The sequence below is a fragment of the Cariama cristata genome, unplaced genomic scaffold (genome assembly GCF_000690535.1).
Source record: "Cariama cristata isolate BGI_N322 unplaced genomic scaffold, ASM69053v1 scaffold13913, whole genome shotgun sequence".
NCBI classification, from domain to species: domain Eukaryota; kingdom Metazoa; phylum Chordata; class Aves; order Cariamiformes; family Cariamidae; genus Cariama; species Cariama cristata.
This window is the reverse complement of record NW_009610209.1, coordinates 3,855-21,566: the sequence shown is the minus strand read 5'-3', so window position 1 is coordinate 21,566 and position 17,712 is coordinate 3,855. Positions and strand designations below refer to the sequence as shown.

At 50.5% G+C, this 17,712-nt stretch overlaps 1 protein-coding gene across 1 annotated transcript; it reads left to right on the top strand.

The window, feature by feature from the left end:
* Window positions 1–1,138: 1,138 nt before the first annotated feature.
* Window positions 1,139–17,280, top strand: MAP1LC3A (microtubule-associated protein 1 light chain 3 alpha; the record flags this gene model as incomplete). The annotated part of the gene is given in 4 exon segments (XM_009697799.1): window positions 1,139–1,223; window positions 9,560–9,615; window positions 15,910–16,016; window positions 16,536–17,280. Coding segments are annotated over 4 exon segments (411 nt in total), but the record flags the coding sequence as incomplete, so codon positions are not given.
* Window positions 17,281–17,712: the final 432 nt, after the last annotated feature.

Below are 17,712 nucleotides of genomic sequence, written 5' to 3'. Positions count from 1 at the left end.
TCTAATTGTTCTTGAGACCCCGAAGAGTTAGTGCTCGCACCGTGCCCATCCCGGTGTTCAGCGTACGTGGTCGGAGAACGCAAGGAGAAGGAGGTTACCGCCGAAGGTACCAGGTTTGATTGCCAGGCCAGATGGGGGAATCAGATGAAACATCAGCTGCTGTTTCTGTTGACTTTCGCCAGCTGGCACTGGGAAGGGTGCACGTTTCTGGCAGGTTACGTCCTGAGGGGGGTATCGGTGGAGCTTTACTGCCTGAATAATGCTGAAATCAATTCTTCATGGCAAACAAGGCCTCATTTTGTGTCAGATACTGTCCAAACACAGGTGAGGGTGTGTTTCCTACATGAGTCTTAAAATTGGAGCTTTTTCCTACTGAACTGCTGATCCAACCCCTCGCTGCTCTCTTGGAAAGTGTAAATATTTGATAATTGATTGGTGCAACCCTTCCGGCCTTGAATGCTTACCCGGCTTTCTCCTGCCACAGCAGCCAAGCCAAGTGAACATGCACAAACAAGAATAAAACAAAGTCTGGGTACCCTGGGATACTCGCTCAGGACCCTGCTGTGTCCTCCTGAGCGACGTATTAAAAGTAGTAAAGTCCTAAATCAAACCCTTAGTAACTACTTACTGTTAAACTGGTGCGAATCAGCTTATTATGGTCAGGAGGAGTCTGGTTTGCCTTTGCAGATTGCTCAGACTTTGTATGAGCCAGAAGGAAAACAAAATCCCAGGCTCAGAGTAGTTGGAAGAAAGCAGGATTAAAATAGCCCGGGAGGGAAAAGAGGGGGGTGAGGGAGTTTGGTGCTGGCAACTGCAAGTGCTCCTTGTCTCTGTGTACTTTCCTCTGCCCTTTCGCTCGCTCAGCTGACTGGTCTGCAAAGCTCAGCCAGGAGGAGTAGAAGGAGGAGGAGGAGGAGGAGGAGGAGGAGGCTTGGCAGCCCACGCAGTTGCTTTGGGTCAGGGCTGGAATTGCTGGGTTGGAGAAAGTAAATACAGCTTGTTTTCCTCTTCGAATCATTACACAACAGGAGCAGGAAGCGATTGTTTACAATGCAGTTGGAGAGGGCTGATGGAAAACATTGCCAGCAACGCTGTACCCTCAGAATGGCTTAATTTTTAAGGCTTCAAAACTTCATAGAGGTGGAACGGTTCCAAAACACCAGAGAAAAGGCAGAGTCAGGAATATGACTGTTGACAAAAAACACCCAGGCTCCAGTTGCACGGCAAGCGGCTTGCTTAGGTCCTGGTCTCCACCCCCTGCTGAATATTCTACTTTCCATAATGCATATTTTCCTTCTAATTGTATTTTTGAGATTTGTTTTTCCATGAATTTCTTCTCCTTACACATCTGCTTTGTCTTACTTCTATCCCCCCCAAAATTTCTGGATTTCTGTTCCTCGTTGTTGAGGACTTGGGAAACACCAGGGGTTTGAGTCAAGGTGTTTTGAGGGCACCGAGCGCCGACTTCTCCCATGATCTGATGTGCCATTAGTGGCGAGAGGGTGATGCTCTGTGACGTGGTCCGGTCCTTGGCACGTCTGCAGCAGAGCATCTTTGGTCTGGGTGCATCAGGATAAAATCTGACAGTAACCCTCTGTGTTCATGCGCTGAACCCGACTGTAGACGCTGAGGCGGCTGTCTTCTGTGTAGTCAGATCTGTTGTAGGAGTCCAAAACAATTCTCAGAACAAAGCTGTGGTCTGTGTCAAAGGAACAGGGTGTCCTGGCTGTAGCAGGAGCGTGCGGCAGCCTGACGACACCGTTGCACTTCCCGTAAAGAACGCGAGTCCTTCGGGGCGTTGGGTCGTGCTCGCACCTCCCACTGTTTGTGAAGTGGTTGTTTTGAATTGGCTGCTCTGCTGTTGCAAGGCTGCCAGCAAGCTTCAAGCTTTGTTTTCAATGCAGTGCATCACCAGTGTGGTTATGGACATGGACCTTAAACCTAGACCAGTCGGCTCACTGAACGTAAGTTGGCCTCACGCCGCAGCATCCTGCCGAAATGGAGGCCTTTGCAGTAAGACACAGACATGTATCCTCTTGGTCAGCTGGAACCCCGGCTGGGTGACAGACGCAGAGGTTTGACCTCAGGCTGTCTGGACAGAGTATTCCCATCCAGGTTCAGTCCTCTGGGAGATCTGCCTTTAAGTTCTGGGAAGCCACTTCTCTAGAGGGAAGGCAGAGGTAGATAAAGGCAGCGTGTGGAGCTGAATTCCCTCTTCTCTTGGCTCTGGGGAAAAGTGAAATGTTGTCTTCTCTGGGGACTCATCTAGTGTAAGCCGGCCGTGCTTGTACCAGTTGAAAGACGAACAGTGGGTGAAATGTCTGTCTCACGCACCATCCTGTGCTTGTCGTAACGGTTTTGCTTGTCGGTGGCTTGGAAAAACGTCTCGATCTGGATCTGAGGTTGGTTAGTGAGTCAGCTGGTCCTCGCACTCTGTGCGCGGGGTATTGGTGCTCTAGCAGTTGTGCTTTAGCAGCTGGGATTCCTTGAAATGAGGCTGCTGTTGCAAGTCGATGATTAGCTGCCTGTGTCGCCTTGTACTGCTTACCGAGGGCATTCTGTGACATGATTTGACGTGGGGTTAATTATCAGCATTGAAGAAAACATTGGGACACGAAGAACTGAACAAACATCCAGAACAAATGCTAGCTAGACATGTAGACCACAACTATTGATTTTTTTATTATTCTTCTTTTATATAACAAAAGGACCTGATGGGTAGCCAGGAATAATCAAACCTGTATGTCCTTTGTTCGTTACATAAGACTTTATTCACTACAAAAACTTCAGCTATCCCCTTGAGCCAGAGGGGTGGAGGCTCATGAATGAGCTGTAAGACTGGTACACTTTTGCTGCCTCTGCCATCGAGTAGCCATGAGCCACAGACAAGTCATCTCGCTTGGCTTCTGTGCTCCTTCCTTGGTCAGTCCCAGTGGGGATCGCGGTCAGGAGTGTCACTCGGGAGGTCTTTGTGTGTCACCCTGCTTGTGCGGCGTTCTGCGGTTGACCTGCGGTGTGTAAACACCTCCGACTCTGTGGTCATGCAGTTGTTTGCTGCCTTTTGTCTTCAGAAGGCAGCTTGGAAATGGGCTGAGAGAGAAAATGAGGGAATAAATTGAAGACTCTGGTGTCTGGCACGTCTCCGCAAATGTGCCCTGCAAATCTGTGCATGTCCAGGCATGTTTGTGCACAAATAGCAATGACCCAGGTTGGGCAAAGTCTCTTTGTGCATCCACATGTGTGGCGTTCTGCATTAAAATACAGTTCTCTCAGGAGTGCCAGTTCCTTGTTTGAGCAATTTGAAGTGTCCTCAGTAGTTCTGAGAAATTTAAGTGCAGTCCTGCTATCTTGGAGGCTTGTATTTGTGAAGGTTGTCAAGATGGAAGAAAAGGTCAAACAAAAGCTAGAGGGAAGCCCTTGCAGAGGACAGCCTCGTGATGGCTCATAGGGAGGGCACTTGCTGTTCTTTTTCCAAGGCTAGTGAAACTGTGATTAAACGTTGAGCAAAAAAAACCCAATTCCTTATCTGGAACTGCGATGTAAATACTCCAAGTGCCAGCCAAAGGTATTGCCCATTTGCCCCCCATGCTCAGGAGGTGTAGTGAGTTGGAAGCCCTGTTTTAAGCTGTTTGAATGATGGAGACCCAGCGCTCATCCTGCATGGCCCCCGGCAGGGGTGACACGGTGCTGTGCGAGCAGAGAACAAGCGTCTTGACACGAATTTAGACTTCACAGTTGTTGTGTGGCTCTGCTTGGTCACCAGCCGAGCCCTTATCGTGGATTTGCCAGATAGAAATACTCATTCCTGGAGCCAGGCTCAAAATCATACTCAGTTAAATTTTGAAACTGCTAAAAAAATGAAGGTGATTCCTGTTTGTCTTTTAAAATGCATTTTCAAGCTCTGCTCTGGAGCCAGGAAGACTGGGAACTTACGCAAATGAACACGACTGCCGAGATCCTTCTGCAGTCGCGGGGCTCTAGAAGCTAGGCATTCAAAAATCCTTCCAGACATTACACGTCTTGTAGTGAAGCTGTGACAGTGAAATGGATGCTCATGCAGACAGATCATCAATTGCTCCACGTTCATGTTGGTGATACCTTCCTGTGACAGTGCACCATCAGGCTCTACCTCCACTGTTGCAGAGACACGCTTTCTATCAAACATTAAGTTCAAGACAGTGTAGTTTTGGTCCTGAGTCACTCATTCTGTCCGGAGCCCCCCAGCTTTGCAGACAGAAGAAGTAAAATATGACCAACGATCAGAGTCACTGTCGAGTGTCTGGAACGCTGCTGTCCTGCGTAGGCTGGGACAACAACCCTTTCTTAGCAGTGAGGACAAGCTCTGCCCGCCTTTCCTGGACGTGGGAGTCTCCTCTTGCTCCTTCTGCAGTGCCACCGGCCTGAGAACAAGCTCTCCAGCATTGGCCAAGGACAGGTCAGGTCAGCTGTTGTGTGAGCCGTGACGCATACACGGGGGTGTATTTCCTGGTGGTTAGAGGTGTCTGGCCTTAGGGTGGTGTGATACTACAAAAATATTTATTGATGTTCATCTGGAATGACCTGCGTAACTTGCCCGTGTGTCAGCAGTTGCCAGCTCATCCCAGGCATCTCCTGGTTTCAAACCATCCAGTTCCTCCTCGCAGAAAATCTCTTGGAGAGAGGACCACATTCTAGCAACCCTCTGCCCTGGGACTGACCACGGCAGCTTCTTGAAGGAACATGTTCATTTTTGCATCTGCTTCAGTTCTGAGGCAGATCCACCCCCAAGCTGGCTGGCAGCGTGTCTTGTGGATGGCAGTGAGAAAGCCACAGGGCTGGCAGCTTGCTGCAAGTGGCAGGGATGTGTCCGCACGCTCCCTTCGTGCCCTGGGCAGCTGCACCCAGAGCCCTGGGACGTGGGACCACAGGGAGAGGCAGTAGCTCACCGCTGAACTTCTCCTCTCTGCTTTGCTCTTCACACGCAGCTCTTGCTCAGCTCAGGAGCTGTTGACCTGGTAGCACGTTGATGACGTTTCCAGGTGGTGTATTTTTTCTTAATGGTGTTTTCTTGACAGCATTCCTGTTGGTCGTGGGCAGCAGGGCTGGTTGTAGAATCCATCTGCTGTCCCGGGGCAGCACCGGTGCCTGACCAGTGTTTGTCTGACATCTCCTGAAAAATGCTGTCCCTTACGCAACTGCGCTGTTGGAGAACTTGCCATGTGTTTTCCTTCTGTTCCACCATCTGTATCTTTTGTCTGATTGAGCTCTCTTGCATCCAGGGCTGTCCTTCCGTCCTGCGTCTGCGCAGCGCCCAGCACAGCAGAGACCTGTCTCCTGTAGCCGGGGTTCCTGGGCACTGCTGATAAAAAAGGTTAACATTCAGAAAGTCTGGCTTAAAATTTTCTACTGTTCTTCTTAACTGTCCTAACGGTCGCATTCTGCATTGCCATGGGATACGTTGTGTGCCCACATCGTTGGGAGAAAAGCTTGGGAAAGACCTCAGTCAAGAAAACAGCTGAGATTCTGGTGTTTGGGGCAATTTGCAAGCTTTGCTGTTGGTGTTTAACAGTTGAAATAGCAGTTGGAGGAGAAATAGGCAATTTTCCTGGTATATGCAATGCTACAAAAATACTCCTGTCTTTCAGTAGGCCCTAGCAATGAAGTTTCGCTAAGAATAACCAATAAGAAGAGTGTGGGTTTTGTCTTGCTGCCACCTTGAGCTCTCGCGTCCTGACGCTGGGGAGAAGCCCGACTTCCCTCCCGGCAGATGTGCCGTGTCCCCACCTGGGAGCAGGGGCACTGCTCGTCCCTCTGCCTGCAGGTCGATGATTTTTGCTCGGCTCCTCCCAAACAACAACCCCTTCATCTGTAGCCCCTTCATCCCCTCTTGCTTGGAGTCCCTGCGCTGCTGAAATCAGGTGTGGTGTTTTGCTTCTCCTTGCAGTGAGGAACGGCCAGAGAAAAAAAAAATGCAGAAGTGGACTGGGTTGTGTAAACAGTTCTGGTTCACTTTACATATGGGCTAAAGATTAACTATAGCTGGGCGCTACGGAAAGGGGGCAAGTCTTCACCTCGATTAGTACAGCTATAATTTGGGAGAGCTGCAGGAGAACAGGGCTTGTAAAATCAGACCCGTTGGGTGTGCAATGTGGCTGTGCGGACACTGCTGGTGAAGGGGTGGGGGGAGCGTACCTGTCGCTGCGCTGTGCGTGGCGGGCGCCTGGGTGCTGGCCTGGCATCTCCGTCAGCGTCGCTCTGAAGTGCCGTTTAATGGTTTTCTCTTTATTCCTGTGACTTAGATTAGACTACATATACATTAAATCAAAGGTGGTATTTATAACCATTCGTTGCTGTGTGATGTTGGAGATGCTTTCATGAGACACGGATCAACCTCTAGCTCCCACTCCAGGCTGAGGAGGGTGTGGGTGACTCTCACCTATTTCTTGCGGGAGATCTCTAGCGCCTGAGCTATTGCGTGCACAGAAATTGCCCTTGTGCAGGGTTTGATGTGGGCTAGCTTCTCCTGATTCCCAGGCCTGCTTGGTTGGACCTCCAAGGCTAGGATGGGACTGAGTGAGCTCCTTAGCAGAGCTTCAGATGTCCTGGAAACTTCTGCCTAAATCTTGAGGCACCTGAACAGCTTAGGTGGGGTTGCTCCCAACAGCCTTCCCAAATGAAATTTCTGAAGTGGGCATCCTCTGGGCAGAGGAAGAAGTGCAGTGCTTTAGGTGCTTGTAGTTGCAATCACAGATACCTGCTGAAGGGGTCCAGCAGCCCCTGGAGTAAAGCAGCACCTGCTGTCCTTGCATGGTGGTAACCTGCAGATCAGCCACCTCCCACAGCATCCTCTGAGATTAGGAAGGCTGCAAAAGCCCTGGGTCCTTCTGACCAGAGGGACCAGGTCCTGGGCACGTGGCAGGGCTTAAAGAGTGGGACAGAGGAGGTGCCGGTGTGGTACATCAGAGTTAAGGCTAGTCGAGAGCTTTATCACTGATGGCTTGTGCCCTTAATTTCTGCTGAGCGGGGAGTCAGCCAGACCTGGAGGAAGGGTGGTGCAGCAGGAACCTGGCCTGCCTCTGTCCGAGGCACCTGCAGCCTGCACCCCTCGGGGACAAAGGACTGCGGCTTCAGGACTGGGATCCTGAGACACTGACGTGTAGCTGGATAGACGAGGTACTGTCTTACTCTCTCTCTCTGGCATCTTTTTCAGTGTGATGGGCAGGAGGCACCTCTGGCTCCTCTGTGGAAGCAAAGGTGGTGATGGCTGCCAGCCTTCTGCTGGAGTTGGTGATGCTTCCAGGGAGCATGAAGGGCTATCAGGTGTGTGGCTGCCCTTTGGTGCATGCAGCCTAGACTAGTTGGATGCTCTGAGATTATCTACATTCTAGCCATGATAACGTGCAAAGGCTGCAAGTTTTCCTTTGGCGAATTGCTTCTCGGACCCTTCTCATAATTACCTGCATTGTTGGGGCTTCCTGTGCAAACAGTTCTGTGGCCCTACAGGGAAATGCATGATGTCTAGGAAGTTCATCCACATGGCCACCTGATAGTATGGAGAGAGGCAGGATAGGGTGCATACTGAAGCTGGAAAAAGTAGGCAGCCATGAGGACACAGCTTTCTGCAGGCTCTGTCAATACCCAGCAAGTCTGAGCTGACTGCAGTCAAGCTGCCTGAGGTACTTAGGCTGATAAATGTTGTCCACTCGTGCTCTGGATCTCCAGGCTTCCATGAAGCTTGTGCACGGTGAACACGTGGGAGCGGAGCTCTGCAGAAGGGGGGACACGTGCTTCTGGCTGGCAGCTCAAGTTGGGTGCTACGTGTTGGGTGCTTGGTGCTGAGTGCTTCTTGTCGCTGTGTCCTTCAGCGTTCCTGAAGAGGCATTGCCGTACCAGTGTCACGTGCGGTGCTGATTTCTGCGTAGCTCCTTGCTGTTTGGGACCTCAGGGGAAAATTGGCTGTATCACAAGGATAAATCTGGATATCCCTGGAGCACTGGATAAGGGTGCAAAGGAAACATGAGGAACTACATCTTCAGTCATAAAACCCAAAACATATGGGCAAATTTTCCATTAAATCCAAATCATTTTTCTCTGTCTTGCTGGCCTATGGAGTCCTACAGAAGAAAGGTCAAGCAGTTCCTGGCAGAGGGATATTTTCGTCTCAGAGGAGACAGAAATGATGCTCAAAAGCTTCTGTGATCTGGTGATTTTGTAGTCTTGTGGCCTCTAAAGAAACTCCAGTCTCTTCCCGAAGTAGTATCTAGCCAAATTCAATTTATAAGCAATAAGGTTTTATTGAGTGGTTAGAGGAGAAACCTCTATGTTTATGGAGAGAAAACACACTCAAACACATGCGCTTGTCCTGCCTTACGTGATCCTGGCGGGTCGTGAGAAACTGGGGCTGCGTGAAGCAGGTGAAGGGGAGTCGGGCGTGAGGCAGGTGCTACAGCGGGAGCTGTGTGTGCGGCAGGACGAGCCCATGACAGACCCCGCAATACCCAGGTCTTGCATTTCTAGGCAGTCCTTAGTCGTTGGCCTTCACCCCCCAGCTGACCTACTGTGATCCATGAATCTCCTTCCCCTGGGCACTTCAGATGGGCCGTCGGAGGCTGTGAAGCGCTTCCCAGAGTAACGGTAATGCGAGGAGGAGCGTGGGTCTGTTGTGTCCGAGGAAGAGCACACAGAGGGCCGTATGGCCGTGGAACGGCTTCTTCCCTTCCTTTCTGCTGCTTTGAATTGTGGAAAGTGGAGGGCCCTCTGGTAACGCAGTGAAGGGGCATTGAAATTCGCCTGTAAACTCAAAGAGTGTACAAGGTTTTATGTGCTGCCTGTTGTGTGTGTCTGTAAACAGGAACTCTGCAGGAAGGTGGGTTAGAAAGTGTGAGAACAACTGCAGAAGAAATCTTTTAGCACATGGATTATCTCCTTGCTTAAGTTTTCTTCTTGTTTCCGCAACAGGTCTAGAAATACTTTCTGTCAGGCCAATAGCTGTTGTAGATCTGTGATAGCGAAGGAGTCCTCCTTGGCAAGGCGTATCTCCTTTGGACTGAGGCACCGTGCCAGGTAGTGCTTGGACGTGCGCAACAGGCAGAAGGAAATGGCTAAAACCCAGCCCCAGTTGGAGAATCATCTCCTCTGGGGAAGCAGCCAGGAGACACAAAAAGCCTGAACTTCTAGAGCTGAGACCCTAAAGCTGTGCTGCTGCTCGGCACTGATGGTCATGAGCTGCATTTGCTTTAAGGTAGATTAAGGAATACAGTTTTGTAATCCTTATCATCTCATTTAAGTTGTTCGGTTTCTATGTGTGTTGCCCAGTTTTACTGGGCAGAGTAGCATGTTCCTGCCTTGGGGTGTGATTGGGGTGGTAGGAAGGCATGGAGGGTTGGTCGCTGAAGCTGACATCTGGCTGACGGTCTCACTGCTGCAAAATGTTCAGAAAAGGCCTGATGAACAAAATTTGCATTTCTTTTACAATGTCCTTCTCTGTCACTTTGTGGCTTGCAGGGTGGTTATCTCGTTTTTGCCTGAACTAGCCCAGCCAGATGTTTCTAACTTTATTCCTCTACTTCTTTCTTTCCAGCGGATCGTTGTAAAGAAGTACAGCAGATACGAGAGCAGCATCCAAACAAAATCCCGGTAAGTTATCATTCTCACTGTTCCGCGCTGAGACTTTTTTCTCATGACCCCTCTGTGCTGCTGGATAGCCTCCACCAGCCAGCCACGGAGGTTATAAAACTTTGTTCCCCAGAATCAACACAGGATGCTCTCCATAAGCCTTCAGTGCCTTGTGCATACCAGCTGCTCAATAGTAGACTGCATTCTCAGCAGAGCAAAATACAGTCTTTCTCTTCAGCTTCATGCCTGCCCTAGAGGCAAGGAACTGATTTGATCTCAAATCTACTTCCAAGCTAGTGCAGCAGGAGCAAACTCTGAAATGGCCTTTTTTTGTGGTGGTTGCTGCCATAGCTACCTGACTTTTCCTCAATAACCTGATTTCTTTGCATCTGCCCAGAGAAAGATATATGAGATGGACTTCACTGTATTGAAAGCAAAGAGACTCTTACGATAATTCATAACACAGCCAAACGGTCACACTCGTTCTGTGCTTTCCCAGCACCTGTTGTTGACACGCGTAGGTGAGACTCCATGAATTGCCTCCGGTTCTTCCTGCCCATGTCAGACCTAATAGACTGTCTTGCTCTTGGGCTGTAAGTCTGCTTTGGATAGCCTAGCTGAGTATTTGCTTTTCTTCCTGAGAAGATGGAGAACTTGGAGAAATAACGTACTCGGGCCTTGCTCCAGTTAGTATTTGCAATACCATAGTATGTATGATCAGAAAATGGGATGTGTTCCTAGTTCAGCTCGCTCTCAGTGTTGAATGAACATCAGCCTTGTCGTAAAATTGCATACAGTCTCTCAGTATTTAGCCTTCAAGGCTTAATGTCTCAAACTGCTCTTGGCACATACTATCTTCACTGTTTTTTGGATTTTAGCACAGCATCTTCTAGCAAAAAGAATTCTTTCTCTTCCTTCTCTTCCACCGCCACTGTGGCGTCCACATGTTGTCAGCTCAGCAGAGCAGGTCTTGCCCCTTGCAGCACACAGAGTACCGGTATGCCAGATCATCTACACATTTATTGACTACTGCTTTTAATATGGTTTTCATGGCATTAAGCTGGCTCTGCGTTTCTCCAGAGTTGTGGCAGAGCTAATTACAATGCCTTAAGGCTCTAGCAATAAGGACAGGCTAGAAATAAGTTGTACATAAAATATACACACATGCATATATCAAGTGCCTGTACACAAATGCATGTTGCCTGGGAAATGAACAGAGGAGCCAGAGCTCTGCATCCACGTGCAGAATTTTACCGGAATTACTGAAACGTGGTGGGAGAGCTTCTGTGGCTGGAGTGCTCTTTGTGTTGGGGTCAGACACCACGTGCCCTAGGAGAAGGCTTCTGTGTCATCAGGACCTGGCCAGTGGTTGTCGTTGTCTGGGGAGCTGTGTGTGTGCGGGGAGGTTTAGCCATGGCAGAGACCTGAGCCCTCCCACACCTGCTCCAGTGACCTCTTTGTTCAGTGCCTTATTGTCCTTGATAGTGTCCTGAATGCCAGCGTTGTCAGAGGACGCTCAGCTGTTTTGCTTTCCTGGCCTGACTGACACAACAGGGGAGGGTAAGTTTAGCTGCAAGTTTTGCTGGAGAAGTAAAAAGAACCAGGAGGAGAGAAGGGTGTTGAAGGCCTTGGGGGTCCAGTTGTGTTTGTGTCATTGGTATCTCTAAAGGCCTGGTCCTGGTTAGACCTTGACACCAAGTTTGATGCTATCTCTTCTCCTTTACATAGCAAAGTTCCTGCAAAATCACTGTATGTAGCTGTCAGTGCTAGGGCTGTGAGCAAAGCCTCGTGCTGCAAAGCGGAGCGTGGTGTGGGGGATAGCTGTGGGTGTGAGCAGTGCAGTGCAGGCAGATTGGCTGTAGGAAGGTCTTGGTGTTCTCTGAAAGGCAAGAGCTGTGTTTGCCAGGTGACTGGCTTCCCTGGAGAGGCACCTGGAATTAGCCAAGGGGTTCGAGCCCACAGCCCAGGGGGAGTTAGGGAGAAGATGGCCCAGGTCACATCCTTATTGCTGGCAGAAATCACCGCAAGCTGTGCTGCAGCTGCTGCCCTCCTCTTGCATCTCCAGTTTCCCCTCAGAGCCCTTGGGTGCGTTCCTTTTTGCTTTGACAGAGGGCCGGGAGGATTTGCGGAGTGCATGGCCTGGCTCTGTGCCCAGGGAAAGACATTTCTCTCCTGTTTCCATGAGGGTCCTTCCAGAGAAGGCTGAGGAAAGGGCTGTGCCACATACACATGGGGGGACTGCGTGGGGAGAGACCTGGCGGGAGCGTCTGTCTGAGCCCATCGGGGACAAAGCAGTGGATAACCTGGACTCTGCCTGAGGTGTGAAGTCCTCTGCTTGTGTTTGAAGGGAAATGACACCCCAGGACGCCTCACTGGCACATGTAATAAGGAGACAGGCAGGAGCTAGGAGCTCCGCAGTGTTTCCCCGTCCAGCTCATGCCAGAGGCTCCTTTGCTGTCTCTGCATTCCCCAAAGCTGGCTGCACTTCCATGGTCAGAAGTGCTGGCCACAGGAACACAGAGCTGTCACCGAGAAGGGCATGGTTGTGTGGGCAGTGAGGAGCTGCTCACGCTTGGCTCTGTTGGGAAGGAGCCTCCAGCCGCCCTTGCAGGCAGCTGCAAGGTGGCTCCTCCTCGGGTGGGCAGAGCAAGCAGAGAGCTTCCTGCCCTCCTGCTGGGACCTCCATCCACAGCCTCAGCAGATGCTGTAGAAGTCATCTTCTGCCCTGTGGGGGGGTGGACCGAGCTTATGCCTGCCCATCGCCCTCCCCTGCTGTCAGCCCCACTGCTCTCTTTCTGGAGCCCATTGAACTGGGGCCTGTTGAGGAGCAGCTGCAAGCTTTAAGCCACCTCTGATGAACCTTGGAGAGTCTAAAATCACTGGGGAACAGCTTGTGCTGGGCAGCAATGGGAGCAAACCATTTTCCAAAGCACTGTAATGCTAAATTCAGCGAGGCCTACTGAGTCACGGGCTGTACTGCTGCAGAGGGTGGGACGCGGAGAGCTACCTCTCATGCTGATAGGGAAGGCTGAGGCTGTCTTTGGGCCATGCAGAGAGGTCTCTGTTAGGTGATGTGATAAAAAGCTCATCTACACACCTGCAGATGAGCATGGAGAGGCAGTGGCAGGTGAGGGAGCCCAAATAATGCCCTGGCCCGGCACAATGGTGGATGGAAACCCAAATTACGGACTTAGAGGAAGGGACAGCCTTCTCTGGGCTCCTGCGAGGGCTGTTCTGGGGAGCCGCAGAGCCAGTGACCAGGACTGACACAAGTCAAGATGAATCAATGCCAGAGCACCTTTTGGACTGAGGGGGTTTACTGTATATATTCCCACTAAAGGACCTCCACCCTGCTCAGCCTGAGGGGGACAGGATGAGGTTGTTGGTGCTGTCTGTGTTCGTGTGATTGCTGTGCATGTCTGTGTTGATCTCTGTGGCTGGCCACGTATATAGCTATGTATGTGTTACGTATACACCTTTGTGTGTGTGCCTACTGGGAATACATTCTCAGCTACTGGTTGGACCTGGGGGCATGGAGCGGTGGCAGCCTTGCGTCTGTCGGGCTGCCAGATCTGGCCCCATTCCCTACCAAAATCCCTTTCCACCTCTTCATACTGGCTCCAGAACAAGGGTTGAGTTTACAAATGCCGCCCAGACCCCCTCTGCGATGGGACTTGGACCCCAGGCTCTGCCCTAAGCCTTTCCATCTGTGCCCAGCTCGTGTTATTTCTGCAGTGAGATCTGTGGTGGGTTCCCACTGCAAGAGCAGGTATCCCACACTGAGGAACCCTCTAGCCTGAGGCAGCAGCTTGGAAGAGGATATGGGAGGGGAGGTGGCTTTGTACACAAGCCCTGTGGGTGGCCACAGGGATGTAATATTAGCATTTGATTATGCGTTTCCCTTCAAAGCTACCCAAGAATGTTTTGTCCATTGGCCAGCTGTTCCCATAGCTGAGTTACCCAAATAGCAGCTCGTGTTCTGAAAACAGAAACACTCGGAGCTGTTCTACATGACAGGCCCTCTGTCTGCTCAGGGCATAAGGCAGCTGCTGCTTTAACAGCCAGGACATCCTTTTCACCCCATTCTTGAATAATTGAGAGGCTTTTCTTTGTGGGATGGAACTAGGTGGTAATTAGAGACATCTGCCTCTGTTCCTGCTAGATGTAAGAGAGAAATCAGGCCTAGCCCAGGTGTAGAGGGCCCTTTCTGCATGTAAAGGTATATGCACAAACAGTTGCTGCGTCGCTGCCCCTTTGTGCAAACCACTGTTAAAGACTCGAGGTCGCTCTGTTCCCGCTGTGTTTCTGATGCTGCCAGAGCAGCATCCCTGTATGTGGCTGTTGTGAATGTCCAGCCCTTTGAGACTCTTCAGCTACCTATAGCCAAAGTACTTGTCTGTCCAAGTAAGACTCAAATTAAATACAGTAGAATGGTTCTGCTTGTCTGTCCTTCCTCTGCCTTCCTCCTGGAGGGAGGGATGTTAGCAGGTTGGTAAGGGGCACCCTGATGCGTGATTTAGCCTGTTGCACAAAATTTTTGTTTCATCAGGTCCCCATCTTGCAAAAGGGGATGAAGGAACAATACCTGGCTTTCCCTGCTCTCTTTCTCTGGCAGTCTTGCTCGGTATCAGGAGGAGACATGGCCAATGTGAGGATGCATTGGGGTACTCACGGGGGCCTTCATACGCTGCTTGTTCGGCCCTCGGGCTCCTGGGTTTCCCTTGTGTGAGCGTTGTCCAGGATGGGCTCTTCAGAGGGCGTTTAGGTGCAGAGCTCTCACCAACGTGTCTCACACCCCTCCCTCAGCCAGGAACTGCCTACCACATAGCTTGGCCCATCCTGGTGGGCCTTGAGAGACGCCCTGCAGTCTGGGGAACTCATCAGACATTCCCAGCTCACTGGTGGTACCGCAGCATCCCAGCCAGAGTGTCTGGTTTGGCTTTGGTGTGGGCAGGCAGCAGGAGTTACAGTGCTGCTGCTGATACAGGCTGCTGTGTCAACAGATGATTAAGGGAAAGGCAAATCAATGTTTGCCAGAGTTGGGGTGATCCTTTTGGCTCCACAGAGTCATCTTCTGGGGATCCTGATCTCTGCATGCCGCTCCATCCCTTCATTGTCCAAAGGCATTTGCAGCCTTCCATATATTTTTGGAAAAGACCTGGGAAAATGATTTATGGGAACCCCTTGCCTTATAGTGGAAAAATAATGTTCAGTCTCAACTCAGAGAGGGTGATGCGCTGAGTACTATAGAAGTGTCTTTCTGTGGAGAAATCAACTAGGTACTGGAGAGATGCGGGAGTCAGAGTATCACTGTAATGGGAACGTACTGAACTTTAGAAGTAATATCATTACTTACTTTAACTGCCTACCACCTTGTTTCTTAGAATACAAATAGTACATTTCCAAGCTGGTTTAGAATAGCAACTGTAGCTGTCAGCAGACACTCCTTAACAGAAGAAATTCATTAATTATAATAGCAGGAAAACTGAACAGAAATCATTGTTTAGCCGTTTCAGAGTGTAGGTGTGGTGAGAGCTTTCCCAAGCAAGACCTCTTGCAGGGGAGGACAAGCTGGGCTGTCCCTGTGGTGGCCCTGTGCTGGAGTGCCCTGGAAACTCCCTGCACAGCTGTGGTGGCACACGGGAGAAATGGCCGTGGGTTTCTGATCCTTTTTGGACTCAGTGTGTGTGAGTGTTAACATGAGGAGTGGGACTGGCAAGACTCAAACTCCCTCTTTCTGAAGGAATGCTTTGGGTGGCTCCACAGTGATTTCTAAAAACTTCTTGTTTGGGAATATCCGCAGCTCTTCCTGAGCAAGCAGGGTGATGCTGAGCGGCAGCAGCCCAGAGTCGTGGCACAAAAGGGAAAGAAAATGTCTCTTGCTATGCACCATGAGTTCAGTCCTTAGCTCAAGCCAGCAAAACCTGTGGTTTTGGTCAGTCTGAAAGTGATGTTAAAATATACTTCACTCCTCTTCCTGATTTCCTGCGTGTCGGAGGAGGTAGCTAAATCAATCCGGTAATGTCTACTGTTTCTCAGCCAGCCAGAGCAATTGATGCTTTAGTTCACTTCTCTGGGATGCTCTCCGCCGTCTGGCTCAGGCAGACAGACGGCTCTTTGCTGAAGAGCTGGCTGCAGCCAACCTGATGGTCACTGCTCATGTCCTTTTTTTTTTTGTTTTCCTGTGAGAGTGAAGCAAAGCGGGGCTTTACCTCAACTTTTCCACTTGTGCTAGTTTGATTTGTGTTTGACCTTGAGGCCAGTGCTTGGGGCACTGTAAACTGTGGCTAACCCCACCCTTGACTTTCTCCCCAGGTCATCATTGAACGCTATAAAGGAGAGAAACAGCTGCCAGTGCTGGACAAGACCAAGTTCCTTGTCCCAGACCATGTCAACATGAGTGAATTGGTCAAAATAATCCGGTGAGTGGGGTGGCCCCAACTGGCATGCTGTGAACCTGTCCTCACCCACAGGCCCTGAACACAGAGTGGTGGGGTGAGGATGAGGCAGATGGCAGCTGCTGAGGGTGGGGATGAGGACATGACAACCACAGCATCCTTGTGATGTGGTACAGACTGTTTGGGAGGGTCGAGGTGGGGCAGGTTCTTAGCATCTGGTGAAGGACTGTGACCTCTCCCTCACAGGGATGCTCCATGAGCTGATGAGGGGGACTCCAGTCCCCTTCTTTTATCCTTCAGCTCAGATGGAAGAGGCCCCTCTGCTTTGCCTTTACCAGCAGTGCCTGGAGAAAGGGGCTTTGCAGAGTCCCAACTCAGGAGGCCTTGGTGCCCTGAGCAGCTCAGCCGGGCTCGTGGACACCATGTCGTGAGCCTGTGGGAGGTCCTGGCTGTGAGCAGCATTGCTGGGGGCAGGTAGAACTTGCTGTCGCTGTGCCTGCTGCAGGTGGGTTGACCCAGGCCCTCCTGCCCTTGCCCCAACAGACGTCGCTTGCAGCTGAATCCCACCCAGGCTTTCTTCCTGCTAGTGAACCAGCACAGCATGGTGAGTGTGTCTACCCCCATCTCGGAGATCTACGAGCAGGAGAAGGACGAGGATGGCTTCCTCTACATGGTCTATGCTTCCCAGGAGACCTTTGGCTACTGAGGCCTGCTGAGAGGTGGCATGTGGAGATGGATGAACTGTGGCGCACAGGCCCCCAGCCTCGGAAGACAACACAACCGGAGGCTCACAAGAGGGGGACTGTGCTGACTCCCTTTCTCTCCCTCTCTCCCTCCCTCCCCATCACCCTGACACCGAAGAGGCTCGTGGCATGTGCAGGACTCACACAACCCTTCACCTGTGTGTAGATCAGTCCCACTCCCTCCACACACACGCACCTGTGTGCGCACATCCGTACAGACACCAACGCGCACACGTGGGGCCTCGGCTTCCCACCCCATCCCCTTCGTGTAACCTTCAGCTGCTCTCACTGTGCTGTGTATGTGTGTGCGTGTGTGTTTGTAGCCTGCTGCCCAAACAGTTCAGCCGGTGACAGAGAGAGGACAGGACACTGTCGCCTTCACTTTCAGCACAGGGAGAGCCACTTCTCCTCCAAGACACTAATAAAGGGCAGGAGGTCTGCAAAGCAGCAAACTGATGTTACCATTGCTCCCGAGTTTTAATTGATTTTAATTACACCCATATCAGATTCTTGGTGCTACTGAGTAGATGTAGGCGTCTCTATAGGATTGTGGATAATGTATATCCTTTAGATTTATTTTATTGGGTTTTTTGTTTGGGTGGTTTTTTTGGGGGGTTTTTTTTGGTTTTTTTTAGGGATAGATTGGAATGGGGAGAGGGGGTAATCTTTCCTGTATCCTGTAGGTAAATAAATCAGGCTTCATCGCACTTTAAAGCATAGTAGATGTCAGAGTGGAATTTACTTTTAATTTATACAGGTTTGCCATGTATAGTGCTGCTCCTCTGTTGACAGTTGTTCCTAGATTGTCTGTCTTTTTTTTTTTTTAAAATAAAATTGATTTCCCTTCTTTCTGTCTCCCCATTGCATGCAATTTTTCAGTCTCAGTGTGACAAAGACTTCATTCAAGGAATGTACTGATTTATATTTGCTATGTTCCTGTTCCTGTTTCTCATGTATTATACCAAAAAAAGTGTGTA